Source organism: Malurus melanocephalus, unplaced genomic scaffold (genome assembly GCF_030028575.1).
Source record: "Malurus melanocephalus ecotype Western Australia unplaced genomic scaffold, MMel_1.1 scaffold_215, whole genome shotgun sequence".
NCBI classification, from domain to species: domain Eukaryota; kingdom Metazoa; phylum Chordata; class Aves; order Passeriformes; family Maluridae; genus Malurus; species Malurus melanocephalus.
The window spans coordinates 115,979-141,595 of record NW_026623447.1 but is presented as its reverse complement, the minus strand read 5'-3'; the positions used below and the strand labels follow the sequence as shown (position 1 = coordinate 141,595).

General features: G+C 38.7%; 2 protein-coding genes across 2 annotated transcripts in view; one reads left to right on the top strand and one right to left on the bottom strand.

Moving 5' to 3' along the window:
• Nucleotides 1–24,266, top strand: part of GLP2R (glucagon like peptide 2 receptor) — a 27,967-nt gene extending 3,701 nt beyond the window's left edge. Inside the window, exons 2-13 of the mRNA XM_057374093.1 lie at nucleotides 3,209–3,317; nucleotides 6,110–6,214; nucleotides 8,297–8,418; nucleotides 10,498–10,604; nucleotides 11,215–11,371; nucleotides 12,064–12,223; nucleotides 13,552–13,612; nucleotides 14,870–14,939; nucleotides 15,725–15,813; nucleotides 18,252–18,390; nucleotides 22,396–22,437; nucleotides 23,904–24,266. Of these exons, the coding sequence (XP_057230076.1) occupies nucleotides 3,209–3,317; nucleotides 6,110–6,214; nucleotides 8,297–8,418; nucleotides 10,498–10,604; nucleotides 11,215–11,371; nucleotides 12,064–12,223; nucleotides 13,552–13,612; nucleotides 14,870–14,939; nucleotides 15,725–15,813; nucleotides 18,252–18,390; nucleotides 22,396–22,437; nucleotides 23,904–24,242 (1,500 nt within the window). The 3' untranslated portion in view covers nucleotides 24,243–24,266. The remainder of the gene's footprint in view (nucleotides 1–3,208; nucleotides 3,318–6,109; nucleotides 6,215–8,296; nucleotides 8,419–10,497; nucleotides 10,605–11,214; nucleotides 11,372–12,063; nucleotides 12,224–13,551; nucleotides 13,613–14,869; nucleotides 14,940–15,724; nucleotides 15,814–18,251; nucleotides 18,391–22,395; nucleotides 22,438–23,903) is intronic.
• Nucleotides 24,260–25,617, bottom strand: part of GAS7 (growth arrest specific 7) — a 104,850-nt gene continuing 103,492 nt past the window's right edge. Inside the window, exon 13 of the mRNA XM_057374090.1 lies at nucleotides 24,260–25,617. Within this exon, the coding sequence (XP_057230073.1) occupies nucleotides 25,486–25,617 (132 nt within the window). The 3' untranslated portion in view covers nucleotides 24,260–25,485.

Below are 25,617 nucleotides of genomic sequence, written 5' to 3'. Positions count from 1 at the left end.
AATTTCTTCACAGAAAGGGTGGTTAGATATTGGAATGGGATACCCAGAGGCTGGTGGTGGTGTCACTGTCTCTGGAGGTGTTTAAGGAAAGACTGAACGTGGCACTGAATGCCTTGGTGGTGTTAAGTSATAGGTTGAACTCAGTGATCTCAGATCTATCCCAGCCTAATTGATTCTGTGGTTTTGTGATTTTCAACAGGTGGCTCCTGTCACTTCATTTCTACAGCTAAATGCAAATTTTCAAAAAGTCCTGACTTACATCCTCCAGCTGTGGCTTTTAGGACAAAACATTGCATTAGGTTTATCACAGTGAATTCTCTGCTAAGGTGGTCGTGTTTCTCTGTCATCTGAATTGAGATTTTATTCCCCCTGCCATGGGCAGAGACAASTCCCACTCAATTCCCCATCCAACCTKCCCTTGAATGCTTCCAGGGGTGGGGCAGCCAYAGCTACTCTGTGAAACCTATTTCATTTTGATTAGTAATATAATTTTTAAAATATATTCTTCTAACTATATTTGAAATTAATTTTTCAGGTCAGCTGACTGCTCTTAAATTTTTTTGTCAGCTGCAGCTCTGATTTTATATAGACTTGATTTTTTTCATCTGAAATGTCTGTGGTAGAAAACAAATTATCTCACAAGCATTTACATCAATAGTGCCCAGGTACTGGCTATCTGACTGTGCCAGCAGATTTGAAGAAATGGACAATTGCATAAGGAAGTGATGTGGAAGTGTCATTTAGGCCTAAACTGCTTCTCAAACACTTGTTGAGTGAATTTCTTCATGACTSTGTATCAACCTCTCCAGGAATGGAACCAAACAAGCTGCCAGGCAGCCACTGTGAGGGTTTTGTTGTATTTCCTTGGCTGTTTAATGTATTTGTTTATCAGAAACTGAAGTGTTCTTCCTTAAACCAAGCAGTCCTGGCTACAAATGCGTCATCTCCGTGTCTCTGCCTCTTCAAATGAGGTTCACTGACACATGAGTGTCTGAAGAATCTGTCCCAGCTYCCAGCATTTGGAGGCCTACATGAGGGAAATGTCAAGATGCTTTATATTCTGGAAACATGCATTCCTTTCTCATGGTTGCTGTAAATATTCTCTCCTTATCTTGCWAGCCCATCTGAGGAAGAATAATTATAATCTTTCTACTCCCTCAAACTAAAGTGGGGTGTCTGGAAATTAGCTGAGAGACTAAAAGTGAAGCATTGAGCAAGCAACATTTTACATAGTAAAAACATGCATGAAATTGTGATCCTATGTAAGAACTAGCTTACAAGATAACAGCTCTTTTGAAGTAAACAAATATTGTCTTTATTTAAAAGAAAAACAACCAACCAAACAAAAAAAACCCCAAAACAAACAAAAAAACAACAAAATACCCCAAACCTACAGGTTTAAAGGAAGAAAGGTGAGGTTCACAGCATATATTGTTCTGGTTGGGTATCTCAGTCCTTGGTACATCTCCAAGCTCAGACAACATCAGGACAACCACACATGTGAAATGCAAAGAAAGGGTCTAGTCCAGACCAAAAGAAATTTAGTTTTTCTGGAGAGCTGAAAGGCATCTTTCAGTAGAAAGATTGTTTTAGAAAGCTTATATTTTGTTTGCTCCCCAAAAGTTGCTTATTACACTTGGTAACATTTTCAACCAGTAATGATTTTTTTCATTTTTCATTACTTATAGTAGCAGTGAGCTTTGACTGCTGGCCTGCCTCAGGCCTCTCAAAGCCTGGGTATCAGAAAACCAGGGGTCTTATTGAACAGAGACTGCTTAGGTTGGTGTTCTTTTCTGTGGATAAATAATGACCAAGTCATCRTGCTAATACTGAGCTGTAAGCAGCATCTCCCATTATCCATTCTGTACTGCTTTGCTCCTAATAGGTTGTTTCTTCACCAGCACAAGTCAGAAAGCATTTTAGCACTTAATTATTCTATTTTTTGCCATTGCTTTCCTAAACAAAAGTTATCAGCTATGACCTTCTTAGGCGTCTTCAGTCAAATGTATGATAATGATGCTGAAAGATGGATATTTAGGCAGATCAAGTTAAAGTATGAAAGTCCCCTTGGGACAACTACAACCCTTACTAAGGTGTATGTCACAGATGTCCACCGTCTAGGATGAGAAAAATCCATTTGTGTGAGGTGTTTTATATGAGAAAATTTTGGCAAAGGGAAAAACAATTCCTCATTTTATTATGTGGATAATCTAGAGGGTGAAGACTCTTCTCACCTATAGACACAAGAAGAAAGCAAAACAGAGCTCTATTTAGGCAAAAAGGGAAACATGGAATAGACGGGCAAGTAAAACTAAAATTTACAAAAGTGTTTCTTAAAAATAAAAAAGAACAAAAAGGAATAGAAAGMTGTCTATGGTACAATTGCAGCTGCTGGTAAAATAAGTGGTCTTTGAGATGCTGGGCAGGAGTACAGAATGCACTGGATAAAAGGTCTTAGTAGCTAAAKAGTATTGCTTATTCATTACTGTTTTATTCCATTATTTTTTACTGCACTACTGAACCAGATGTTTTTGATTACCTTTTAAATTTATTTTAAAAATTCTAAAACCAAATATCTCTCAAAATTATGATGAATCAGATTCCTAAATAAACCTAGCATAGCAGAAACATAAATCCATTGGAAGTATTAGCTGATCTTGGCATAAATTGACTGTAAAACCCTGGAAAAGCTGTAAAGTTTGTGAAGATCAGCACACATTTTCTACAGTACAGGGATGAAATACCAGTGTTTTTGGTGCACCCTGATAGGTTCCAGCAATTAAATGTCTGTGTGGATTTTTAAAAGGGATTTTATAAAAATTTGAAAATATTTTTGTGTTAATACGGCTCCATGGCAATACATTCCTTGTTTGCAAAGACAGCAGCTGAAGAAATTTCATTAATAGGGTGGTGAAGTATTGGCACAGGGTGCCCAGAGAAGCTGTGGCTGCCCCATCTGGAAGGGTTCAAGGGTTGGAGAGGGCTTGGCAGTGAGTTGGAATAAGATGATCTTTCATCTTCCATCCAACCCAAAGCTTTCTGTGTTTCTGTGRTTCTATGATWYCTGAAGAAGTAAGAATTATGTMTTTAGCACCCTTTTTACCTRCCATTCCTCCYCTCCCATCCCCTCCTCTCKAATTTGTTAGAARGGAAAGAAACTTGCCATTAATGATCAAAATGTTCTAACTGATTTTTTTTTTGTGCACAGTATTTTCACTCCCAGGCCAAAGGTTCTCTGCTGGAAAAAACCACTACTGGATGGAACAAATATAAACAGGAATGCTTGAAAATGCTGCAGGAATCATCTGTAGATAGTGGTAAGGAATGAAACAATGAGGAAATGTATTGAGTGACACCGATGAATATGCAAATATTGTCTTGCTGGCTTTGCAGACGTTTATGTCTGTTCCTAATTTCTAAACGTGGAACAATCAGCTGTATTAACCATGCAAACATGCAATCATTAAATTAATGGCTCTCTTAATCCTGAAACACACTAGGTTCCTATATGTAAAACCAGATCATATAAAGAAGGCAATCAGTGAACACTTAATGCTTTGGTACCACTGTGGTGTGGCACTGAGTGCCTGGTCCAGAGGTATCTGCTAGACATTTTCTGTAAGAACATAGTGAGAATACATCTCACTTTGCTTTTCAGCCTGAAAGAAGCCAAACTACCCAGGAAAAAAAAAGATGTCTCCCATTTCTATAATTTAAAGACTGAGCCATGACAGATGGACCCAAAACCCTTGAGGCAAGACAGAACTTGTTTTCTGCCTGGTCAAGGCACCTTCTCACAGGACTGCTTGTGCATTTTGGGACACATCCATATCCAGTAGGATTACAAGCTAAAACACAAAGCCAGGCTTCCCCATGTACACCTGACACAAACATTAGCTTAAAGTTCCTTGTTTATTCTCCTGTCTCTGTGGCTTTTGTATTCTTAGATGAAGAGCAGAATATCTACATTGCYTTCTCCTGAATCCATGCCTCCACCTTGGATTGGGGGCTCAAAGTTTTATGCTGTCATTATTTCACACTTAAATGGTATGATTTCTGCTCAGCATCTGTCTCCAGGAAAGGAAGGCATGGGTTTGGTTGGAATAGTTGGAGAAGTCCAAGATGTAGCTGGGAGARAGATGACTGCTGTTCACCAAGGAAAGACTAAAAGTGAATCTGTGCTYTATGTTTTCTACTCATGGGCTGTAGGCAGGTATTGAAAACAMCCTCACCAAGTTTGTTGGTGACTCCAAACTGGAAGGTGTCAGAAGTCAGAGCCATTYGTGGAAAATAAGGAAGGAAAAAACACCAGAAAGTCAGAGAAAAGAAGCTTCCATACCTTACTAACTATGACTACAGTCAGGAAGGCAAGAAGACACTGATGAGGATAGCAGAGGGGACAAAAATTTTTATGGAAAGCAGGAAAAGCAAAGCATTTATCAACTCAGCCAGTACACCTGCAGGATGGCTTGCARCTAATGCTGACAGGAAAGAAAGGAGCTTTAGTGAGCAGTTAGAAGTCAATAGCCTGTGGTGAACAGCTGGTGTGCAGAGAACATTAGCATGATGCAAAAGAAGATTGCATTTTGCCAGGAACACAGAGATTGATGGCTTTGGTGGCAATTAGAACTRARCCAGATGACCCTGGCAAGATATTGSAGGGCAGTARTTTGTAGTAGGTGATCAAGAAAACTACAGGGACTCAGAACTTCAGTTTTCATGAAACTGAACAAAAGGGTATTTTTCTCCTGGCAGCATCACAAATGCACACTTGAACAAACCTTGATCAGAAATTAAGGAAAGGAACAATAAAAATGCAGCTATAATTATTAACAGCTGCACAGGTCATAACACAGATGTTCAGCTTCAAAGGTACAACAGAATAAGTAAGAATGCCTATACTGTACTCTGTATTTTAGCAGCAGCACCCCAAAAAGGTGTTGATGAGATAACACAGAACCATCTTTCTTGCTCCCTGTGTTCTTCTTCCCACACAAGTTTCCCAAAGTATTGCTAAAAATAAAGCAGGATATACTCTTCTGGCTTAGGATGAGCAAAACCATTGAAGTTAAGAGAGAACTTGGGCATTATCCTGAAAGAAAGATAGAAACTAACCAAGACATTAGTGCAGCCATTAATGCATTTTATTTTGTGTKGCTGTGACCTGACTGCACCATTTCAACTCTGCATTATCAAATGTTTTATCTTAACTGTAAGTCCTGTGAGTGATGTGATACCTGTGAAGATTAAAACTGAGTTAGACATTGCCAGAGATATAAGCTCTAGTCATATCTCTGGTAATAAGAGATATTGCCCAAAAACTAAGAGGAGTTACTATGAGAGGTGGTCTGAGCTAAGGACTARTGTTGCAGGGGTCAGGAAAGGTGGAATATCTTCCATTTACCAGTTTGCTGCATGTACCAAAACCAGTGAGTGRTTGCATGGCTGTGATCTGACTGCTACATTTGGACCACAGAGGCTTCAGGATCATACAATCATAAAATCCCAGAATCATACAACATCCTGAGTTGAAAGGACCCTCAAGGATAATCAAATCCAGCCCCTGTCCCTGCCCAGACCCCCCCAAACAATCGCACCCTGTGCATCCCTGGCAGCGCTGCCCAAACGCTCCTGCAGCTCTGGGATCATTCCCTGGGGAGCCTGGGCAGTGCCAGCACCCTCTGGGGACAGAAGAACCTTTCCTGATATCCAACCTCACCCTCCCCTGATGCAGCTCCAGCTGTTCCCTCTGGTCCTGTCCCTGGTCACAGAGGGGCAGAGATCAGAGCTTTCCCTCGAGAGGAAGCTGCAGACCCCAGTGAGGTCTGACCTCAGCTTCCTCATGATTTTAAGCAATAAACTTATCTTCTAGTGAAGAGCTGATGCATGAACTCAGGGAAGAAGGGCAGCATGGGTTTTCTRCCTTGTGCAAAGGCACAGTGTGTATTCACATGTGTATTGTGAATWCAGTGAATATACAACATTTACTTGCAATATCTTGTTACTCTGGAGTAGYTTGAAGGTTACCTGGAACAGCACAAAATGTTTTCCATGACTGTCCRTTGTCTGGACAACTTTTTGTAAAACTTTTATTTTCTTCTCTCCCCAGGAGTATATTGTAATGGGACGTTTGATCAATTTGTTTGCTGGCCTTATTCACCCCCAGGAAATGTCTCTGTTCCTTGTCCTTCATATTTGCCATGGCTGGAAAATGGTAATRTAAAAGTGGTAACTTTTCTTGGAGTTTGTGACAGGAATTCAGCTTAAGGACAAGGGAGTGGTTGCCTAACTTGCCCCAACATCCTCTGAAGTGGATGAGTGAGAAAGAGTCTCACCTCTTTCTACCACTTCTGAACTGAAGCACAAAATAATTTTCTATGTTTATTTGCTCTTTTTCTCCATCTATGCTTGCCACAGCACCATATTTTCTGCTATAAAGCAATATTTGCGAGGTCATGTAACCATACAGCCAGGGCTTTATTCTAGTAATAATTTCAGGGTTCAGTTTCTGAGGTTCAAATTCTGGGGTCCCCACTGATCCCAGACATGAAGCTCTCCCAGAAAACTGGAGGAGCCAAACGAAGTGGCATTCCAAGTAATCAGCCCTCTATGGGGTACAGCACACTGCCAGCAAGTGGTGTGTGAACAAACCTTCCAAGCAGCCTTTTCCTAGAGGAAATGGAGCAGGGGGCTCTCAGGAAGGAGGAGGAAAAACCACATTCAGGAGCAAAACTATTGAAGACCAAGCAATATTCCCTTTCTCCTAAAGAAAGGAAAGGGCATTTCTATCACCACAGACCAGCATTTCTGAATCCTGCTAAACAGCCTTTCTTAGATGCATTTCTAATACCACTTGGAGGGACCAATTCTGCCTGAATCCTTTAATTTATGGGAGACTATTATCAGCTGCTCATCCCAGCTTTCTCCAGCCCACACCACACGTGGTATGCTCTTTAATATCATTTTTCTTTTTTTTATGCTGATAAGCAGTAAGAGACCACACTTCTGTCTAGTTTCCCAAACTGCTTCTGCCAACCATTTAGAACAAACCCAACCCTTTGTAATAAACAAAAGCATCTTGCCTCCATGGAATGGAGACTCTTTTTTCTATCTGAATTTCTACAAAAGCAAGATGTAAGATATTGCACCAGGTTATGAAGCTTTKAATTATGTTCACAGTGGGGAACATAGTGGGGCTGCTCTGTGAAAGCATCATCTGATATCCTCATCCATGCCACAGTGCCTTTGGAGAAGAGRTATTACAGACAGCCCAGCTATCTGTTTGTCCAAAAGATTTTGCAGGACTGGGTTAGGATTGTTTGTGGACCCCATTTCCATTGCTGGTCCCATTTTCAAGGCATAGGTGTATCTMTCCTGGGACACYRGTGGACTTGAACTGGAAATGCTTGGCAGCTTGAGGTGAATTTATTGTGGTTTGTCATCATTGCCAAGTCTGAAGCACTGAAAAAATTGGCTGATCTAGCAATGAGATTTTTGATCATTGTGATCACATTTCATAGAGGGTTTAAGATTTTTTTTTCAGTGTCCCGGTATTCATACAGAGCTTCTTCTCCATCACAACAAATTGTGCTCCCAAAGCAATTCTCTCAGCTCCAGCTACCCCAAGCAAAACAGGATATTCTGGTTGTTGCTTCCACCCTTAAACACTTTCAACTCAAAAATTATTGAAAAAAGGTCACATCTGATAAGAGATAAATGGATGGCAGCTGTTAARGAGAACATCAAACAAACATCACCCAGCATCTCCATACCATTCCTCTGATGCTGTGTGCAATTTCCTTATTAGTATAAACCAGGACAATGCAGTGAAAACCAAGAAAACTTCACCAGTTCACCCCACCTGCTGAAGGGAACCCAGAACACAGAAATTAAACCCAGCCTGGAACACCTGCAACATCAGGTGTTACAGAGAAAKGTCATTCCCTAATAAAATCCTTGTGCAGTTTTGACTGCACAACATGGCCAATGAATTACCCATATTTTATGGGTACTGAGGAAAAATGAATAAAGTGAGATAAGCTTTTCTTTTGGATGTACTATGTGGGTTTTCTTGTAAAAACCAGGTATATTCTAGGACTTTATTTCTGCTAGATTACTTTCCTATTTTTTCCTGTGTAAATATGAAAACTATATTGACAAAGACAAAATAAAAGAGGGTTTTATTCTTTTTTTGAGTATGGATGGTGTGGAGGTACAAGGCAGAAAACTTTTCAATGTGTATGAAAAATGTAATCTTTATTTTGACCTTTCAAACTAAAACTCTGTTTACTTTCAGGAAGTGTAGGACATGTATACAGAGTCTGCYTGGATGAAGGGATTTGGCAAACAAAGGAAAATTCCACAGACATTTGGCGGGATAGTTCAGAATGTTCTGAGAAAAATCATTTTCAAGAAAAAGTAAGCATGTTTTATATTATGGTTGAATACTTTAATCTTCTTAATCCTTTCTTGAGTAACTGACAAAACATTTCCATCTAATATCTGCAAGGAATCTTCAGATTTTATTTAAATTAYCAAATGGAAAGCTGTTATTTTAAAGAAGCAGAAGAGAAAATATTAAATAAGGGGATTCCTGCTTTGAATGCCGTAAGGTATTTTCTGTTCAGAGTYCAGTATTCACATGTGCTGATTTTCTCCTAATAAAATAGAAGAAGACTGCAACTTGTCAAGCAAGTAASCGTCCCATCATTTCCCCAAATTGCATTAGTCTGTCAAAGTCTGACAACTTCCCTTCTGTGCCTTTCATCATTTAATGAGCCTTTTAACTTTTTAGGAGCATTTTAATTGGTAATTTCAAATTTAGTTGGTCAGAGATTGGAGGATTCATCCTAAGCTAATGCCATCCTTCCTGTATTTCTCATATTGCATTAGCCCAGGGGCTGGGCTTTATCAGCCAAACYTCTTTTGCCATGGAGTTCAGCTTAGCAGATGTCAAAATTAGGTCTCTTAGGTAAGCTCTGTCACCACTATTTTTTACTTTTTAATACTGAGTGCTGTTTCTTACTTTATCAAGTACCATTGCTTTACTGGTTTGTTATGAAACATTGTTAGCTCAGTATCTCTATGTATTCCTGTGTTTTTAGTCAGCTCTTTATATAGTAAGTACATTAATTTCCAAACTTTCAGTTTATTTATGCAAGTAATAACTATTTATAAGTTCTGAGTGTTTTCTAAGGTTTGTTGACCATTCTGGATTGCAATTTTTTTTTTCTGTGGGACATATTATCTTATCTTATGTGATAGCAGACAATTTCTTTGAAAGCTTTAACTAGTTTTTCTACCAACACTAAGTGTACCTGTTTGTACCTGTTTGTTTTATTTAATGGAAACCCCCAAGATGTTGGAAATAACCCAGAGCTAGTATCTGCACACATCACAGGAATCAGCTTGGTTTCAGGTGCCTTTGTGTTGCAAAATTGAAATAGCCAAGATGATAATTTAGGATTTTTACAGGGTTCTTGCCYRCTGGAATGTTTCCATGGAATAATGKCTGGGAATCTCCTGCACCCACACTGCTTTTGCTGGGCACTTTCACCCTCTTCAACAGAGGCATGGCTCACTAGCATAAAATTATTAGAGAAAACTACTGGCAGGAAGACAGTGCTAAAGTCCCTGGTGCTGAATGTAAAACAAGAAAAATAGCTAACTCACTGAGCAAAAGGTTCCAAGAAAATCTCTGTAGGCTAAATATGGATTATGGAAGTCACATAATCTGTATCTCACATTCCTTCTTCAGAGATGCTTTCCTTGGGCTAGGAAAAAGGTGTGAATAGTTGAGAGGTAGACATAAGCAGCTAAAACAGAAAAAGTGTAGGAAAAAGAAATGTTAAATTAAAYTAATTGAAAGGAAATTCATGCAAGGCCAGGAGTTGGACTTCAATGATCCTTGTGTGTACCTTTCARCTCAGGATGTTCTGTGATAATCTGTGGAAGTGTGAATGGTTTCCTTCCTCCTCTGAGGTCTTATTTGTCATTCAAAGACATTCAAGACAGCTGTAATTTAATATTTTTTTTCCTTTGATCTCAAGATGGATGTCAGTCTATTTCAATACCTGTAGACARAGCTGACTCTCAAAATTGTACAGACTCAGTTGGTCAGTAACTGGTATATACAGATCACACACACACCAGTGCTCTTGTGTGTGCAGGTTCAGAGCTGATCTCTGCAGCTCTTAACCCACCAGGATCCATTTGGTGCATGGAATCATGGCAATGATTAACTGTGATTTGGACTRTGAATGGCATTTGTGCAGAAGAAATCTGGAAACAGTCTGTGATTGCCTTTGTATTTAAAAAGAAACTAAGACTGGGTGCAAGTATTTTTGTCATGYTCTGATTTCAAAAGGCAGTGCATGGAGCTGGGGTCAGAATCCTCCCCAGCTCCTTGCAACTCAGAGAAGGTGAACTCAAAAGTTTCAGAGTGATGTTGGTGCTCTCTCCCCTTGCCTACATAACATTTTTCTTCTTTGTTCACAGGAAGAAGAACATAAACTACTTACCACATTACAGYTGTTATACACTATAGGATATTACTTTTCTCTCATCTCACTGGTGTTAGCTCTGCTTATACTTTCTTTACTCAGGTTAGTATATATTTACACACATTTTAAAAGTACAGAACCCTGTATTCTTATTCTTCTTTTCATGAAATTGAATTTATTATTTAGGTTCCAGTGTTCCAGTACCTTCCAGCCTTCCAGTACCTGAAGGGGCTACAAAAATGCTGAGGTCATCCTCAGATTTGGACAAGGACATGGACTGAGAGGAGCAAGGGGGGATGGTTTTAAGCAGAAGACAATAGATTTAGATTGGATATTAGGTAGAAATTCTTTACAGTGAGGCCCTGGCACACGTCATCCATAGAAACCACCCCATTTCTGGAAGTGTTTAAGGCCAAGATGGATGAGCCTTGCAGCAATCTGGTCCAGTGGAAGGTGTTCCTGCCCATGGAAGGGGTATAGAATGAGATGGACTTTAAGATTCTTTCAAACTCAAACCATTCTGTTGATTCCATATAAATAACTTTTACTTTTCTAACAAGCAATACAAATGCAAAAATAAGCAAAATCCATTGATGGCAACAATCCAAACACAACAGTTGTTTTGCTGTGTTTTTGTTGATTTTTTTAAATTTTTATATCTGCAAATTAAATATAGTCCAGAGGATTCATAYTATTTTTTTTTCTCCCACAGAAAACTTCACTGCACAAGAAACTACATCCATATGAATTTATTTGCATCTTTTATCTTGCGTGCCATAGCAGTTCTTGTAAAAGATGCTGTATATTACAATATTTACTCAAAAAGACCAAATGATGAAACTGGATGGATATTATACCTCAGTCCAGAGGTAATGGATTAGTTCATAGCTAATTGTAAATGTGTTCTTCTAATGGTCATAACAGTTATAGTTTGGGAAGTTTGCCCTCTAGCATCAGGTTTTGAGGTGTTTGTTAGTTGAGCTTTGGATGCTGAAATTTTGTTGATAAAAGTAATCAGGTAAAGGGGTAATCAAGATAAAATCTTGATTGTAATAGATTTATTTTATGTGAAAGCTCATATATCAAGAACATATTATTTGATTGTAATATTTGGAAACAGCCACCTAAGCAAAACAACTTACACCTTTTGGCTTTTATAAAGAAATCTTTGCATTTTTTGGCACTTATTTAGGGGAGCTGGAACTGGATGCTCTYCCAWCCCAAAYCATTTTGGGATTCTGTGATTTTCTGTAAGAGAGCACTAAGAGAGAGAAAAATAGTATAAAGGCTTTTCTGTACTAGGAAAATGTACTAATTTTCTTACATTTATTTAGAAATGGAGTARCAGCATCTCATTTGTGACCATTGTGAATAAATTATGCTTTTATGTATCATCTTTTAAGTATGATGTTGTAGGAATAGACCTTGCCTATGTCAACAAGGAAAATTATCTGCAAGATGTTAATGACAACTATTATTTTAATAGCTCATCAGTAAAACTTCTGATATGCAGATCATAACATCTATATTTACAATGATTCCTGATCTATCATTTCTACAGATTGTAATCCTTTGCAGGACTGCCCAGTTTTTCATGCATTACTTTGTTGGGGCAAATTACTTTTGGCTATTAGTAGAAGGAATTTATCTGCATACATTATTGATAACTGTGGTACTCTCTGAAAGACGACTGCTACAGACATACATTGTGATAGGATGGGGTAAGTCTGTAATTGTTTCCAATTACTGATTATGTGGTGCTTTATTGAGTCAGTGAAGGATATTTTGTAAAGAAGAAAAAAAACCTCTGAATTCTGTTTTATTCATTAATTTTGAAGCCAGGGATTGTAAATGCAGATATGTCAGCAGTGGTACATTCTCTGCAATTCAGCTTGACCTGAAAGTGTAGGAAATCAGGAAATTATTTTGTAAGAAAACAGATGCCTGGTGGGCAGAACAAGAAGAAATTTCCACCTATTTGACTGTACATTGCCATCACTGAATAGTATGGTACTACTGGCAACTTCATTTCCTTCCTTTGTAATAGAGCACCTCTATAGCAAAAATATTGAAACATTAGCAATTTTCATTTCAATGTTCCCCTTTCCAGCTCACTTGAAAGTTCTAAGGTGTGCTTTAAGTTAGAGGTCAATCTGAAGCACTGCATGAGTCAGGTCTTATATTCCAGGCATTATCCATGATATAAAGCCAATTTAAAGGTAATTGTGCTGCACAGGAACAGCCTTTGATAACACCACCTCACCATCCTGGCTATCACCTTTCCTCATGGCACCCCCTCATATTCCCCTGGATCTACAGTTCTGTTCCCAAGTGCTCCAATGCTCTTGCAGACCCTCTCGTTTCACCAATACCATCTCCTACCCAAGTAAGACCCCTTTAATCTCCTTCCTCCTTTTACCTACACAGATATATATTCTCTTGGAGAGCATTATGTTTCTGGCCCTTTCTCTGTATTGCCACACTCCAGCTTTCACCATGACYTTAGCTGGTGTCCCAGGATCCTGAATAGTCCCTGTTCTGGTCCCAGTGATCCACACTTCCTTTAATTTCTGCCACATCCACCAGAAAATCTCCTGTGTGTGTTATTGGGCTGAGAATCCAGTGGAACACCTGCTTGCTGTAGTCACGTGCCTTGTGTTTGTGATTTGAGGCTTAATTCTTGCACTCTTGTAGTCCATTGGAATAGTGCTGTAATCCTTTATTTTAGGGAGGTTTATTTCAGTCAGTAGTCTATGATCTCCAAGAAGGAGTGGGGGCAAAAATAAGGGGATGGGGATTCTCTTGGAAAGGTCTAGGACAACAATCCTTTGTCAGCTGTTTTAATTAACTATTGTGAATGTATTTATCAGTCTGAAAATGMAAGATTCAACTACACAATGAACAGTCGTTTTGTATTTGAACTACAAATGGGGAAAGCCAGGACGGAGTTGATTTTTCTATAATTCTAAATAGAAGACTGAAAAGCACATATCCTTGCACAACACACTTCTACAAACTTGTCTGTAATTGACTGTTCTTTTCTTTTCAGTTGTTCCAATCCTGTTTGTGGGCCCTTGGGGAATAAGCAGATCCAAACTGGAGAATACTGGGTAGGTTGTTAAATAAAATGTGCCTTGCAATACTGGCTTTCTGTTTGCTTAGCTGAACACCCTTGGCAGTACTTGACATAAACACTGACGAGCAAATTATAAGATTATACAGCACTTCTTTATACATGTTACATTTTCAAGATTCCCTTTARTACTTTTACATTAAGCTACTTCTAGGAATTCTCAGATTTACTTATGCATAAAGCAAGAGATAGAATGAACTTTCACTGTTCCTGAAATGAAAAGTATTGCACCCAATGATCATCCATTTACACAATGCAAATTGTGCGCATCGACATCTTCATGGGGAGCATCCTGCCAGAAAGAAAAAGAGACCAGTGCTTTCCTTGGAGGCCATCTACACTTTGAATTTATTTAGTATTCACTGTYATTTTGTAAAAAAAAAATTWAAAAAGGAAAAGAAAAATATAATGGAGGCTAACGACAAAACCTGATAGTCACTGAAAGCTGATATTATTGAATGTGTTSAGTGTTTGGTGTGGGCATCAGTGACAGTAACATGCACTAGTAAGCAGCAGGTTTTGGTCTTCAGTGATGCTGTTGGTGACATCATATAAACTTTGAGGTTTATGTATGGTATCTTTTGTTCTCCTTTTATTTTTCATGGTTTCTAGACAATTTTATTTGGAACACCAATATGAATAATAAGGAACATCCAAATTATAATTATGATCTGACAGAGTTAGATGTCATATAAATTGTAAATGACAAGCCAAGATCCTACCGAACCTCAGGCTAATTAGCAAGAGGAAACATATGCATAGGACAAATTAGAAGGTTAAAGCAAGAGAAAAAAAGAAGAGACAGCTTCAAGGAAACAGTGTGCATATTTTTTAGCAGATCAAGAAGCATGGTCACAATTYCTAGTTTACTCATTTCAAGTCTCCAGTTTCAGATAGATAATTTAAGTAGGATRAATTCCATTATGAAGGTTTGGTATCATGTACAGTTGTTTTGTGGATTCAAAGMCTAAGTTTGACAGATAGTTCTGAAGTTTATGTTCTAGGGAAACCTTTAACAACATTAATGTAGAAAGAACCTCAGAATAAATGCAATTAGAGGAGTTGGTGAAACTCTTCCTAGTTTTAATCCATTTCTTTTGGGTGTCACATGAAAAAGTTGAATTTCGTCAAGTTCCTTTTGAAATATATATTAACCTTATATCAACCTTCTTGTTATGTTAACATTCTATTTTTTTTCCCCATTATAATAATAATACTTTAAAATATTCTCCAGGTGCTGGGGAACAAATGAACACATGGGGATCTGGTGGATCATCCGGGGACCAATGTTGTTTTCCATTGCAGTAAGAATTATATAACCTGTATTTTTTTCCCCTCCTTAGTCTTTGTAATTAGTGCYATTTTTGCCCTTCAAAATTTTGCAACAAATAAGATACACTTTCCTACTACAGAAATATCAAGGGGGACATAAAGTGACAGAATGTATAAGGTTTTTTCCAAAAAATGAAGAAACAGGGTTCTGTATTAAAAAATTGAAATGTTATTTTATGCTGGACGATCATGTATCAAATTATTTGTCAGGCTGAATAAGGCAATGCTAWGATACTCAACTTTGCATATTTAGTACCTTTTTTCATAGGACTTTTGGTTTGTGGAAGAAAAATTATTAATGATTCATAGGTATTTGTAGGTYTCATTAGAAAGAAATATTTGCAGATTGGTCTTGGTCAAGTGATGACAATTTAATTAAAAAATGAGTGAATCAGTTGTAAAAAGAATGCCCAGGACTTTTTTTTTTGGCTGCCTAGAGCCTCTGTATCTGAAGAACTGCAATTTCCTGTTTACCTGTCATGGTTTGGCAAAGAATTACATGATTTAAAGGTAAATAAACTATTAACTGTGTTGTTTGGAGAGAGTTGATGCCAGCAGAGTCTGTCACTGCTGCTCCCTGCTCTCTGTTGCAGCTGCCACAATAACCTGCTTGTATTCCAGCCTCATCGCAGTTGCATTCCAGTTATTGGGTGGCAGGTTTTCCAAGTGTTTAATATTAATTATCCATTTATTTATTAGCTATCTGATTWGTGTAGTAACATTTATTGTAAGTAAACCATGTGTATTTTCCTTCAAGGTTAACTTTGGCATCTTCTTAAAAATTCTCAGAATGCTGATTTCCAAACTAAAAGCTCAGCAAATGACTTTTCATGACTACAAGTACAGGTATGTAATAAAGGACACAGAAGTCATAGCCCCTTTTTGRAAACTTTGTCATATCAAAAACTTACCAGTTTGCCCTTAAAGATTTACCTACCACCTCCAGGGGTAATAGATACTCAGAATRTTATATAGGAGAGCCATCTGATAAAACAGGCTCCTCTGACATTTCCTTATCTGAGAGGCAAAGGCAGGTYAGCATCCCTGTGCTGAGTTTTGTGGGCATTTTCACGACGAGTTTTCAGTGCAGTGAGATCTCTGCTCTCAGGTATCTTCTCTCACACCTGTGGCTCTGCTGCTTTGACACATTTTTCCCTTTGTCTCCAAAATTCAGGAAGAAAATGAAAAATCCTSTAGCACTAYTTTTGTAGYGATARAGAATCAGGTATCACTTCATTCTGGCCAGGATGTGCCATGGAAAATATTCCATTTACATACGCCTTTAACTAGACAGATTTATACATACAAATCCCAAAGTAATTGTCATTCTATGATCCCAAATTACACAATTCTTAGTATCTGATTTCCTATTGGTTACTGATCCCTTCATCTTTGATGCTAATTTTGTCTTCATTCTTTGGTTCTTTTATCATCTTTTCCCAGACCTGGTGCCTCCGATGCACCAGGCAGGGGGGTCATGTTCAGGTGATGTTCAAGGATGATGTTTGTTAATATTTGTAAATGGTTCCCTGTCTCCTGTGTGTCTGCTGGTTACCCCCTACCAGYAGATCTTAAGCTCATCAGATCTGTCTGGTGAACAGCCTTTTGAAGGGAAACTTGAATTCCCTCTCCCCCTGAACAAAGGCAAGAAAATCCCTGACTAAAGTTAAAAAAGATAAGATATTGTATCATTTCCAACATCTAGAATGTGACAAAAAGTCCTCAAAAGAAAAGGGTGTGTAGATTTGTGAGATAATCTGAGGAGACACTAGCATTTCTGATCTACCTTAGCCTGYACTCTTGTAGGTCTTGGTGTGGGCTCTTTAGAAGTGTGTTAATGGTACATGATGTTTATCTAAGGTCTAGAGTTGACCTTTTCACAAACATCTTCCCACTTTGTGAAAACAGAAAGGGCTTTGCAAGGAGCTAAGGCTGCAGTGAAAACTTGGAAACAATGGAAACATGAGGATTTAACTGCTTTCCAAATCCCAGTACTTTTCTGTTCTAGGTATCTTTAATCAAGGCATTGTGAACTCCAGGTTGTTACTACTGTCCTGCCTTAGAAAGATTAATTATTGTCTAAAATGAGCAGGGGGGCAGAAATGGAAATTCCACTATCAACTTCCTATTAATATCCAGTATTATTTCCTTTACAAGAATATTTCTATTTTCCTTTAGCATTCAAGGTCCAAAAGATTTCAGTATGTTCCTTGGATTGCTGCAGGAAGATGGTTGTGATGAAAGACACAGATAGCAATGCCTAATGTTTTGTATTGTATTCTACTTCATCTTCTCTTCTTTCATCCATGGAAATGTAACTGAAACTGCAGGAAAAGCAAAAACTCTCTGACAACATTTGAACTTTTTTTATCATTCCATCACACATAGTTTTTACTTGATTTTTTCACATGCTTTTACAGCCAAAACCCATAGAAATTAATTGGTTCCATGTTCATTATTTCCAGGTCTCACAGTTCTTAGTATTTGGTTTCCTCTTGGTTATTGATCCCTTCACCTTCGATTTTAATAAGTTCTCATTCTTCCTTCTCTTATTTATCTTTTTCCAGACGAGGTGTCTCCAGCCAGCCAGGGGTGATGTTTGGAGTTGAGGCTCCATGAGTTAATGCTCATTTATCTCTTGTGCATCCTCTCGAAGCTCCCAGTCCATTGAGATGTTATCTCATCAGGTGTCCCCTGATGAAAGTCCCCTGAAAAGAAACTTCAATTCGCTACCCCCAGGGTGAAGGCAAACAAAACTCCTGACTAAAGTTACATTAAAAATTTTTAAACTTAGTATCATTTCCAACAGAAATATGTCCCCAGACTTCTTAAAGAAGATCCTCTTCCATAAAATGATTCTGGTTGAATTTTTTAAGAAATAGATGACTGCCAAGAGTATTGCAGGAACTCTCAATACGGTGACACAGTTTTCAGATGTGATAGGAAGGTATAAGAACCTTGCTACTAGTTCACTCATATTTAGCTAGGTAAATATTTTTCTGTTATCTAATAGTCTAAGTTTGATGATAGTGGCCTTTCTGTTCTTGTTCCTAACTATTCATCTAAAACTCAAAGCTAACATTCCTTTCTGTACAGACTTTTCTGATAGTGTGCTTCAAAACTCATATCTGGCGATTTATTCTCAAAATCATATATCTGCTACTACCATTCCAAGGTTAGAATATTGAGGGCTTGTTTTTGGAATAATTTCTTTGTCACCAAGTGTTTGATTTTAGCACCAAGGACATTTAAAAAATACAATAAATACACATTTTCTTTTTAAGATTGGCAAGATCTACACTTGTGTTAATTCCATTGTTGGGGATCCAYGAATTTGTATTTACATTCATCACTGATGAACAGGTGGAAGGACTTTCAAGACACATAAGACTTTTCATTCAGCTGACAATGAGCTCATTTCATGTAAGTACTGTTTTGCAAGTATTTTTTTTTTTATGGGTCATAGATCCATGTCCATATGCTGCTCACCACAATTGTTGTGAATTCTGATTTAATATTATGCTCCAAACTACAGTGTCTGTAAATACACTATGGCAGTAACAAGACAAAACACTTACAAACTGCATGCTCAAATATGGTAGYCCCAAACACCAAAAAATGGAGACTGACATTCTCAGAAACAGGATGTCCTATGTTCTCTGGTAATACATAACAATTCATCACAGACCCCTGAAGACAGCATTAAACTGTCTTTATTAACTGCATTAAACTGTCATATTTAAAACACTCCCAGCCAAAATCATAACTATGAGAATGTCTGCCTCATCCAAAGTTTGGGCTCCATTTGATTAAAGGATGTTCACCTTACCTGCAAAGTGACACTATGGATTCACAGATGTACACTCACAAAARCACTATACACGTGCATAAATTTCTAGAGCTGGGAGAAAATTTGTCAGAGCCCTTACATGGATKGAACAGGTGAATGGACCAGCATCTGCAGGTGGAAAAGAAGTTTTTCACCCATACAGYCAGGAGTGTTTTACAGATATTCATGCACTCAGCTCCTCTTCAGTCACCCTGCCTTAGTTTCSTGTTAAGTAAGCAGAAACCCGAGGTGAGGAAGGGAATGTGACTGTGACAACTCTTTGCCCTCAGATCTCAGCTGCAAGACTGAGGGGGTAAAGGAGCCACACTCCAATACAAGAGCCAGTTCTAGGTAGTCTAAATTCCAGAGTGAGTTGTTACTGGCACTCAGTGGTGATTCTCAGATGGATATTTATRCACAGGCATAGGGTGTGCTTCCCTATAACTATTTGCTCTCCAGTTGGCAAAGCCAAAGAACTGGACACGGGCACAAAGCATTGCTGTCTCCTTCTGTCTAAATTCGGCAGCCTGGCCAAGTAATGAATTTTTCAGATCGTACTAATGAACCTGCTCAACAAAGTTGTCCTTTACTCATGTCTTCCTGCCTTGATCTTGATGCAACAGGAGAGCAATTTCCAGATCTTCTTTATTTGCTGCAAAACCCAGCAATCTCACTGGTTCTAAGTCACTGCTCCTCAATAATTCACTGCTCTGACAGATGCTGCCTGCTTCTGCAACCTGGGGCATGAAGTGATTGGAGCATTGCTGCACTTTCCCCACAATTTATGATGATCCTTTGTTTCAGCCTTTACATATGCACCTGTGCTCTGGTGTATGTRTGCATCAGTGTTTTGACACTGTTATTGAGGCTATACTTTAAAATTTCCACTGCAGGGGAAAAATTTCCATTGAGGGGAAAAATATCACGARTGGCAGGAGAGAATTCCTGCAGAGCCACAATCCCAAGGAGCCTGCTGACATGGTGTTCCCAAATCACATAATTATTTGGGTTGGAAGGGACCTTAAGGTTGKAGTGTATGTTCCTTGGTTAGACATATCCTTACTTGGAGAGGTTGCAGTGGCTAGATGTTAATTTAAAAGCACAGCATCATTTTAAGTGAAAATTTTATTTACCGGCTTGCACAAAAAAAAATCTGATATATAAACCAGCTTACTCACTCTTGCTAAAGAACACAGACTTTATTCCTTTTAGAGAAACATGCATGCTCTTGGCAGCATGCTTTAGAAGCAAAACTTCATTAAAAAATACCCAAAGATCTTAGCCAATGTTTATTGCAGATTCTCTTTTTTAGCWACAGCATTATTTATTAAGGGATTAGCCAAAAAGCACATAAACTGTACACAATTACATTTGTTTAGTCTGTAAATCTTCTCAGTAGCTTTAAAAGGCAGTTAAACTGTTTTGTTAAAGAAAAACAATTATCCCTGGGATCTCAGCTGAAGGTTTAACTCAAACATTTTCAAGGAGCACAAAATTAAATTCTAAATAAGAGTTCTGCTGTAGGTATGAYGCTGCTTTGCTTTAGAAAGTGGAACAATTTAAACATCTTGGCTTTTTTATGCATGAAAACTGTCACTCAGGAAAAACCACTGGTTTCTGGTGGAGAAAACACAGTTATTTGATGAGCAGTTTATCATGTTGCCATTGTGAATAGAACTAAAGAACAATTGTGAGGCTTACATATGCATCTGTACTTTCCTATTGGTTTTTCTGCTAATGACCATTTATTCTGAATTTCTGATTCTTCACTTTCACTCATACTGGGATAATTCTGAAAATGTGTGTTTGAGAAGTCRCATTTTTAAGTGTGAAAATCAATTTACTGGGAAAAAATGAGTAACATTAAAGAAACAAGGATATAAAGTAAACATAAAATATARATAATTAGCAAAATTTTCCACCTTTTGCTATGATTTTACAGTGCTTCTGCTTGTCACTGCATGCTCTGATCCTGCAGCAGCAGTGAATTAGATTCACAGAGGTATTTRCAAACTGAAATCATCAGGGATGTTCACACAGGCAGCTCCTAATCTGGTGAGTCTCTGCATTTCTCACAGTGACCATCACCAGGCTTAGCAGGCAACAGGACTCAACACTACTGTGAAGCTTAAATTCTGTTTCTGCTTGCGGTGCCTGTGAGGCCAAATTTAGAATTCACACCCATAACACCCCTTCCCCCCACCCCCCACCCAACCATCCAGCAGAGTCCTGGACTTTCTACGCCCCAAAAGAGAAAACTGCCCTCGGGAGCAGAAGTTCTGCATAAAAGCTTGCTTTTTAAGCTAGCAAATTTGTATTTAATAAATTTAATATATTTGAATATTAAAAATCTTAAATTATAATACATTATATATTTATGTGTAATTATTACATTACAATATGTACTTAATATCATCTATTATTAACCCTAATGCACTCTATTTAACTATATCTTCCTACCATAACCCAGATGAAGCATGACAAATGATAGAAATAAAATACATGGAAAAAGCAATGCTGTTTGCTATTTCTCCTGTTCCCAYTGCTACTGGTGTGGCAGATAAACTGCTTTTTTTCATATGCTCAAGGAATTAATGACTCCAAATATTTCAGAATTGTTAGAAAAGTAACAGTAGGCTCAGAATGCTATTGGTATGCTAGGTATAATGAAAAATGTTGAAACTTCTGTGTATGTRAACTTATTTTTAAACTTTTGTCTGAGAAAAGCACAAACATTTCTMAAAAAGTATGAGTGTGGAAACAATTGAATGCTTTCATCTGCACTGTAAATGGTTACAGCACCTTTGTAGCTGTCATATAAACAGTGTCTCAGAACTCAGAGTATTTATTTATTGTTTTGATCAGTTTGTGTCATAGATGCCTTTAGACACACCAAAAGAATGGCATTTCCTGAAGTAGGGGGGATAAATCTGCATGTCTGTGCCAGCCTGTGGGTTGATGCAGCCTGTAAGCTGCTTTAGTCTGAGATCAAACACAGACAGAGGCAAATGCAAAGAATCAATGTGGAGTTGGTTTAAAACAAGTYGTATCTCTAGGACTTTCTAAGGTGTTTATCTAAATAAATTTCAAAGCAAAAATAGCAATTCAAGATAGCTGCAATGCTCAACAGCTGAACTTTGAACTAACACAAATCACTTAATACAGAAACAATTTGTAAAAAGCACACCAATGAGATCTGTCTCAGTAGACTCATTCACAAACCCAAACAAGCATATAGATGATACGAGAAACCAAGCTGCACTTTTAAAATTTCATCATGTTTGGACATAGAAGCAGTCACAGTATAACGGCAACAGTTTGGTAAAAAAAATGTTGTGTGGTAGCAAAATGAAGATAAAACTGGGTTGTATAGTCTGTTCTTCAGTGTCTGCACAAAATGTGCCCTGCACTTGCCAAGGAACTGCACAAAAACAAGTGACTGGGTACTTCATTAAGTAAATGCAGGCAACTAGTTTCCTGATTGAAAATTATGGGGCACTGTTTACATTTATGGTTTTAACACTAATGTCATCTTTAAATGAAGGCTTTGAGTATTTCCTGCACACTAACTTTTCCCTCTCACTCCCYTTCTCTTACAGGGTTTTTTGGTAGCAGTTCTTTATTGTTTTGCTAACGGAGAGGTAAGACAGAATGCTGTGAGAAAAGCTTTTAGTTCATTAGTAAAGTGTAATAATGACCAAGAACCAACACACTGACCAGCTCTGCTCATTGACAGCATGTAAGCATTTTTTGAGCTGGTAAAATTGTTTTGTGTGAAGAGAACAGCAAGAACTACCACAGGTTTGGACTCAAATGCAAAGTATTTTCACTGAAGCCTCAGTGGCTATACCACTGTGGAGGAATGGATAGCCTGGGGTGTGTGAAATACCATAAACTCTATGGGCAACCTGAGCCAGGTCCTCACCACCCTCACAGGGAAGAATATCCTCCTAACATCTGATCTAAATCTATCCTCTTGTAGTTTAAAACCATGTCCCCCCTTGTCCTATCACTATCTGCACATGTAAAAAGTGTCTCCCCAGCTTTTTTGTATGCCCCCTTTAGRCACTGGAAGGAGCTCTAAATTTCCCTGAGCCTTCTCCAGGCTGAACAACCCCAGCCCTCTCAACTTGACCTGAAAAATGATGCTATAGAATTAATCTCAGTTAATTTTAAATGTTTTTGAAGTTGAATCTTGCTGTTCTCCTTAATTTTGGCCCATGTGCAGACTGCCACTACTTGAAATAATCAGACACATATCCAGCATCAGGACACTAAAAAGCTGGGCAGAGACAGTTGGCATGGGACATACTACACAGACACAGCTATAGGGATTTGGACACTTCCCTAAAGACACCAGTGAAACAAATAGATGGGGTTTATACAGAAGGTAGGCCAGATGTTCCTAATATCTATTAAGGAAATCTGCAGYAATTTCAGAACTATTTAAATAAAACAGAGAGCTGGCAATTGCAATAGAGAAGTGCTTGTCTGACATTTGTGAAGGGCACAGAATTGCTAGCAGCTCTCATSAGCAGTTAAAAGGAGCTCTTTTGGCCTTCTACCACCTGGTCCTGCTGAACTCTCAGGCCAAAGTGCTGCTGGTTCGAGACGGGGGTTGTTCCACTCCTCCACACAGAGCCTGCCCTCTGCTGCAGTGCTGGCTGATGGGATGCAGGCAATGGGACATGAAGCTGAGAATTTCTGTCAGGCTGCCAGATAAAAAGCTTTAACAAAACAAACCAACTACACAAACAGAACACTTGGGCAAAGCTGCATGGCCCTCATTTCCACAGCCCCTGGGCCTTCCTCCTCTTCACTCCATCAGACTGTAAACAGGGAAGTCACTTGAGCTTTCACACACATTAAATTTGCCACAGAAACTCTTTCTAAAATCAGAGTGAAGAGGTTGGAATCTTCAGATTGATTTAGTAAACATGTCTGTTCCTACCCTACAAGGACCTCACCAGGTGCAAGATGAACCCCAAAGGGGCAGGAAGCTCAGCTATTCAYAGTTCCTCTCATTTTACAACTAGTATTTGTGTTAGTGAACTACAGGGTGGTCACATGCCATTACCATGACCAGACTATTTTCTCYTCCCCTCAGGTGAAAGCAGAGCTCCAGAAGCAGTGGTCCCGTTTCYTGCTGGCAGATCCCTTTGGCTGCAAACTCTGCTTTCTTGGGGAAAACATAAAATACCTCAGGAAATGTTCACAGAAACGAAAAAAACAGCACCTCAGCAGCAAACACCACTTTTGCCTGGAGGTGAGCAAGCCCTGGGACATGCAGCTGCAGCGGGTGCTGGGGAGGCAGAGGACAGAGCTTAAGSCAGGACACGGCTGTGTGCTCCCATCCTGCCCACAGATGAGCATGTCCGACAGCAGCGAGGGAGAGGTGACCACCGGAGAGACAACTGAGGAAGTCTTTGAGGAAAGTGAAATTTAGAAAGAGATCCACTGAGACAGCACCTTCCAACAGCCAGTGTTCAGAAAGATCTTCTTGCACCTCCAGACTGTTCAGAGCTCTGGGATAAGCAGTGCAAGAGACAAAGCAGTTTATATCCCAGATTCCCAATTTTCTTGATCTGACAAAAAGGTTGTCTGGATGTTGCTAGCCTGTGTGGCTGGATAGAAGAGGACTTCTGGAGCATTTTTGCTTCAAGCTGACATTTTTGCTTTTGTGACATACACAAGGAAGCAGGATGTACTCKGGACATAAGCAGGCTCTGGACATCGATGTGTCCCAGCAGCTTCATCTATATGTGACTGCCCTTTGAGTTATAKAATGAGAAATTGTTAGTTTTCCTTTTTCATAGGAGTGCTTCATAAATAGAGATATGTGTGTGGAAGAGTCCTTTCTTCACATACTCCATCTCAAGAAAACCACCCCAATTTTAGACCAAACCAGATACATTTTATTCCAGCAAAATGAAAATAAATAAATACATAAAACCCACCAAAAATCAGGAAGAACCAAACTTTTGCTTGCATTTTTTAACATCTTCACTTAAGTTTAGTGCTGGAAATGTCATTTTGAGACGAAAACCCAAGATATTTCCAAGGAATGTGCCCAAATGAAATGTTCTGATAAGATTTTTGTTACTTTATTTCTGTTGTTTTTTTSACACAAGGCACTGTGACTTCTGGTTTGCCCTACATGTGTTCTTAATGACAAATCAACTCAGTGGTAAGTGCTGCTTCTACTTTCCTTCCAGGGGACCCAAAATGCATAAAGACATAGGATTGTGAGAGCACCAAAAGAGCATTGTGAAATCTTTCTTCCACCGGTTTTTAACAAAAACCACGGTGAMGTTTTCATTTCTCACATAAAAACTCATCCAGAGATCTATGAAATGCAATCAAGTTTCTTAATATTCTATGATCCAGTTTCCAAATTTGTGAACATCAGCCAATTCACATACTGAAAGGGAAAAAAAAAGGCAGCAGAAAAGTTCACAGGTAGTATTTATTTGCAATATAAACACTTACCCCAGGTCACACATGTTAATTCTTTAGTTACATAGCACAGTTATTCATTTTCCCTGTACTTTACTGGCAAGCTTTTTTTTTTTTTTTTAACCTAGATGCCTGCCAATATAATAAGAGATATCCTGGGCAACTGGCTCCAGCTTCGAGCAGGTGACCTCTGGAGGATCCTTCCCACCTCAACCAGTGTGTGTTTCTGATTTTCAGGGCTGCTTTGTGGGTTCTATTCGTGCAGCTTGTTCCAACCAGGTGCCCACACCATGCCTGTTCCTCTGGCTTTTCTTGTTCCTGCACCTCCCCATGAGGTGGCTTTGACCCTGCTGCCAGCTTTGCAC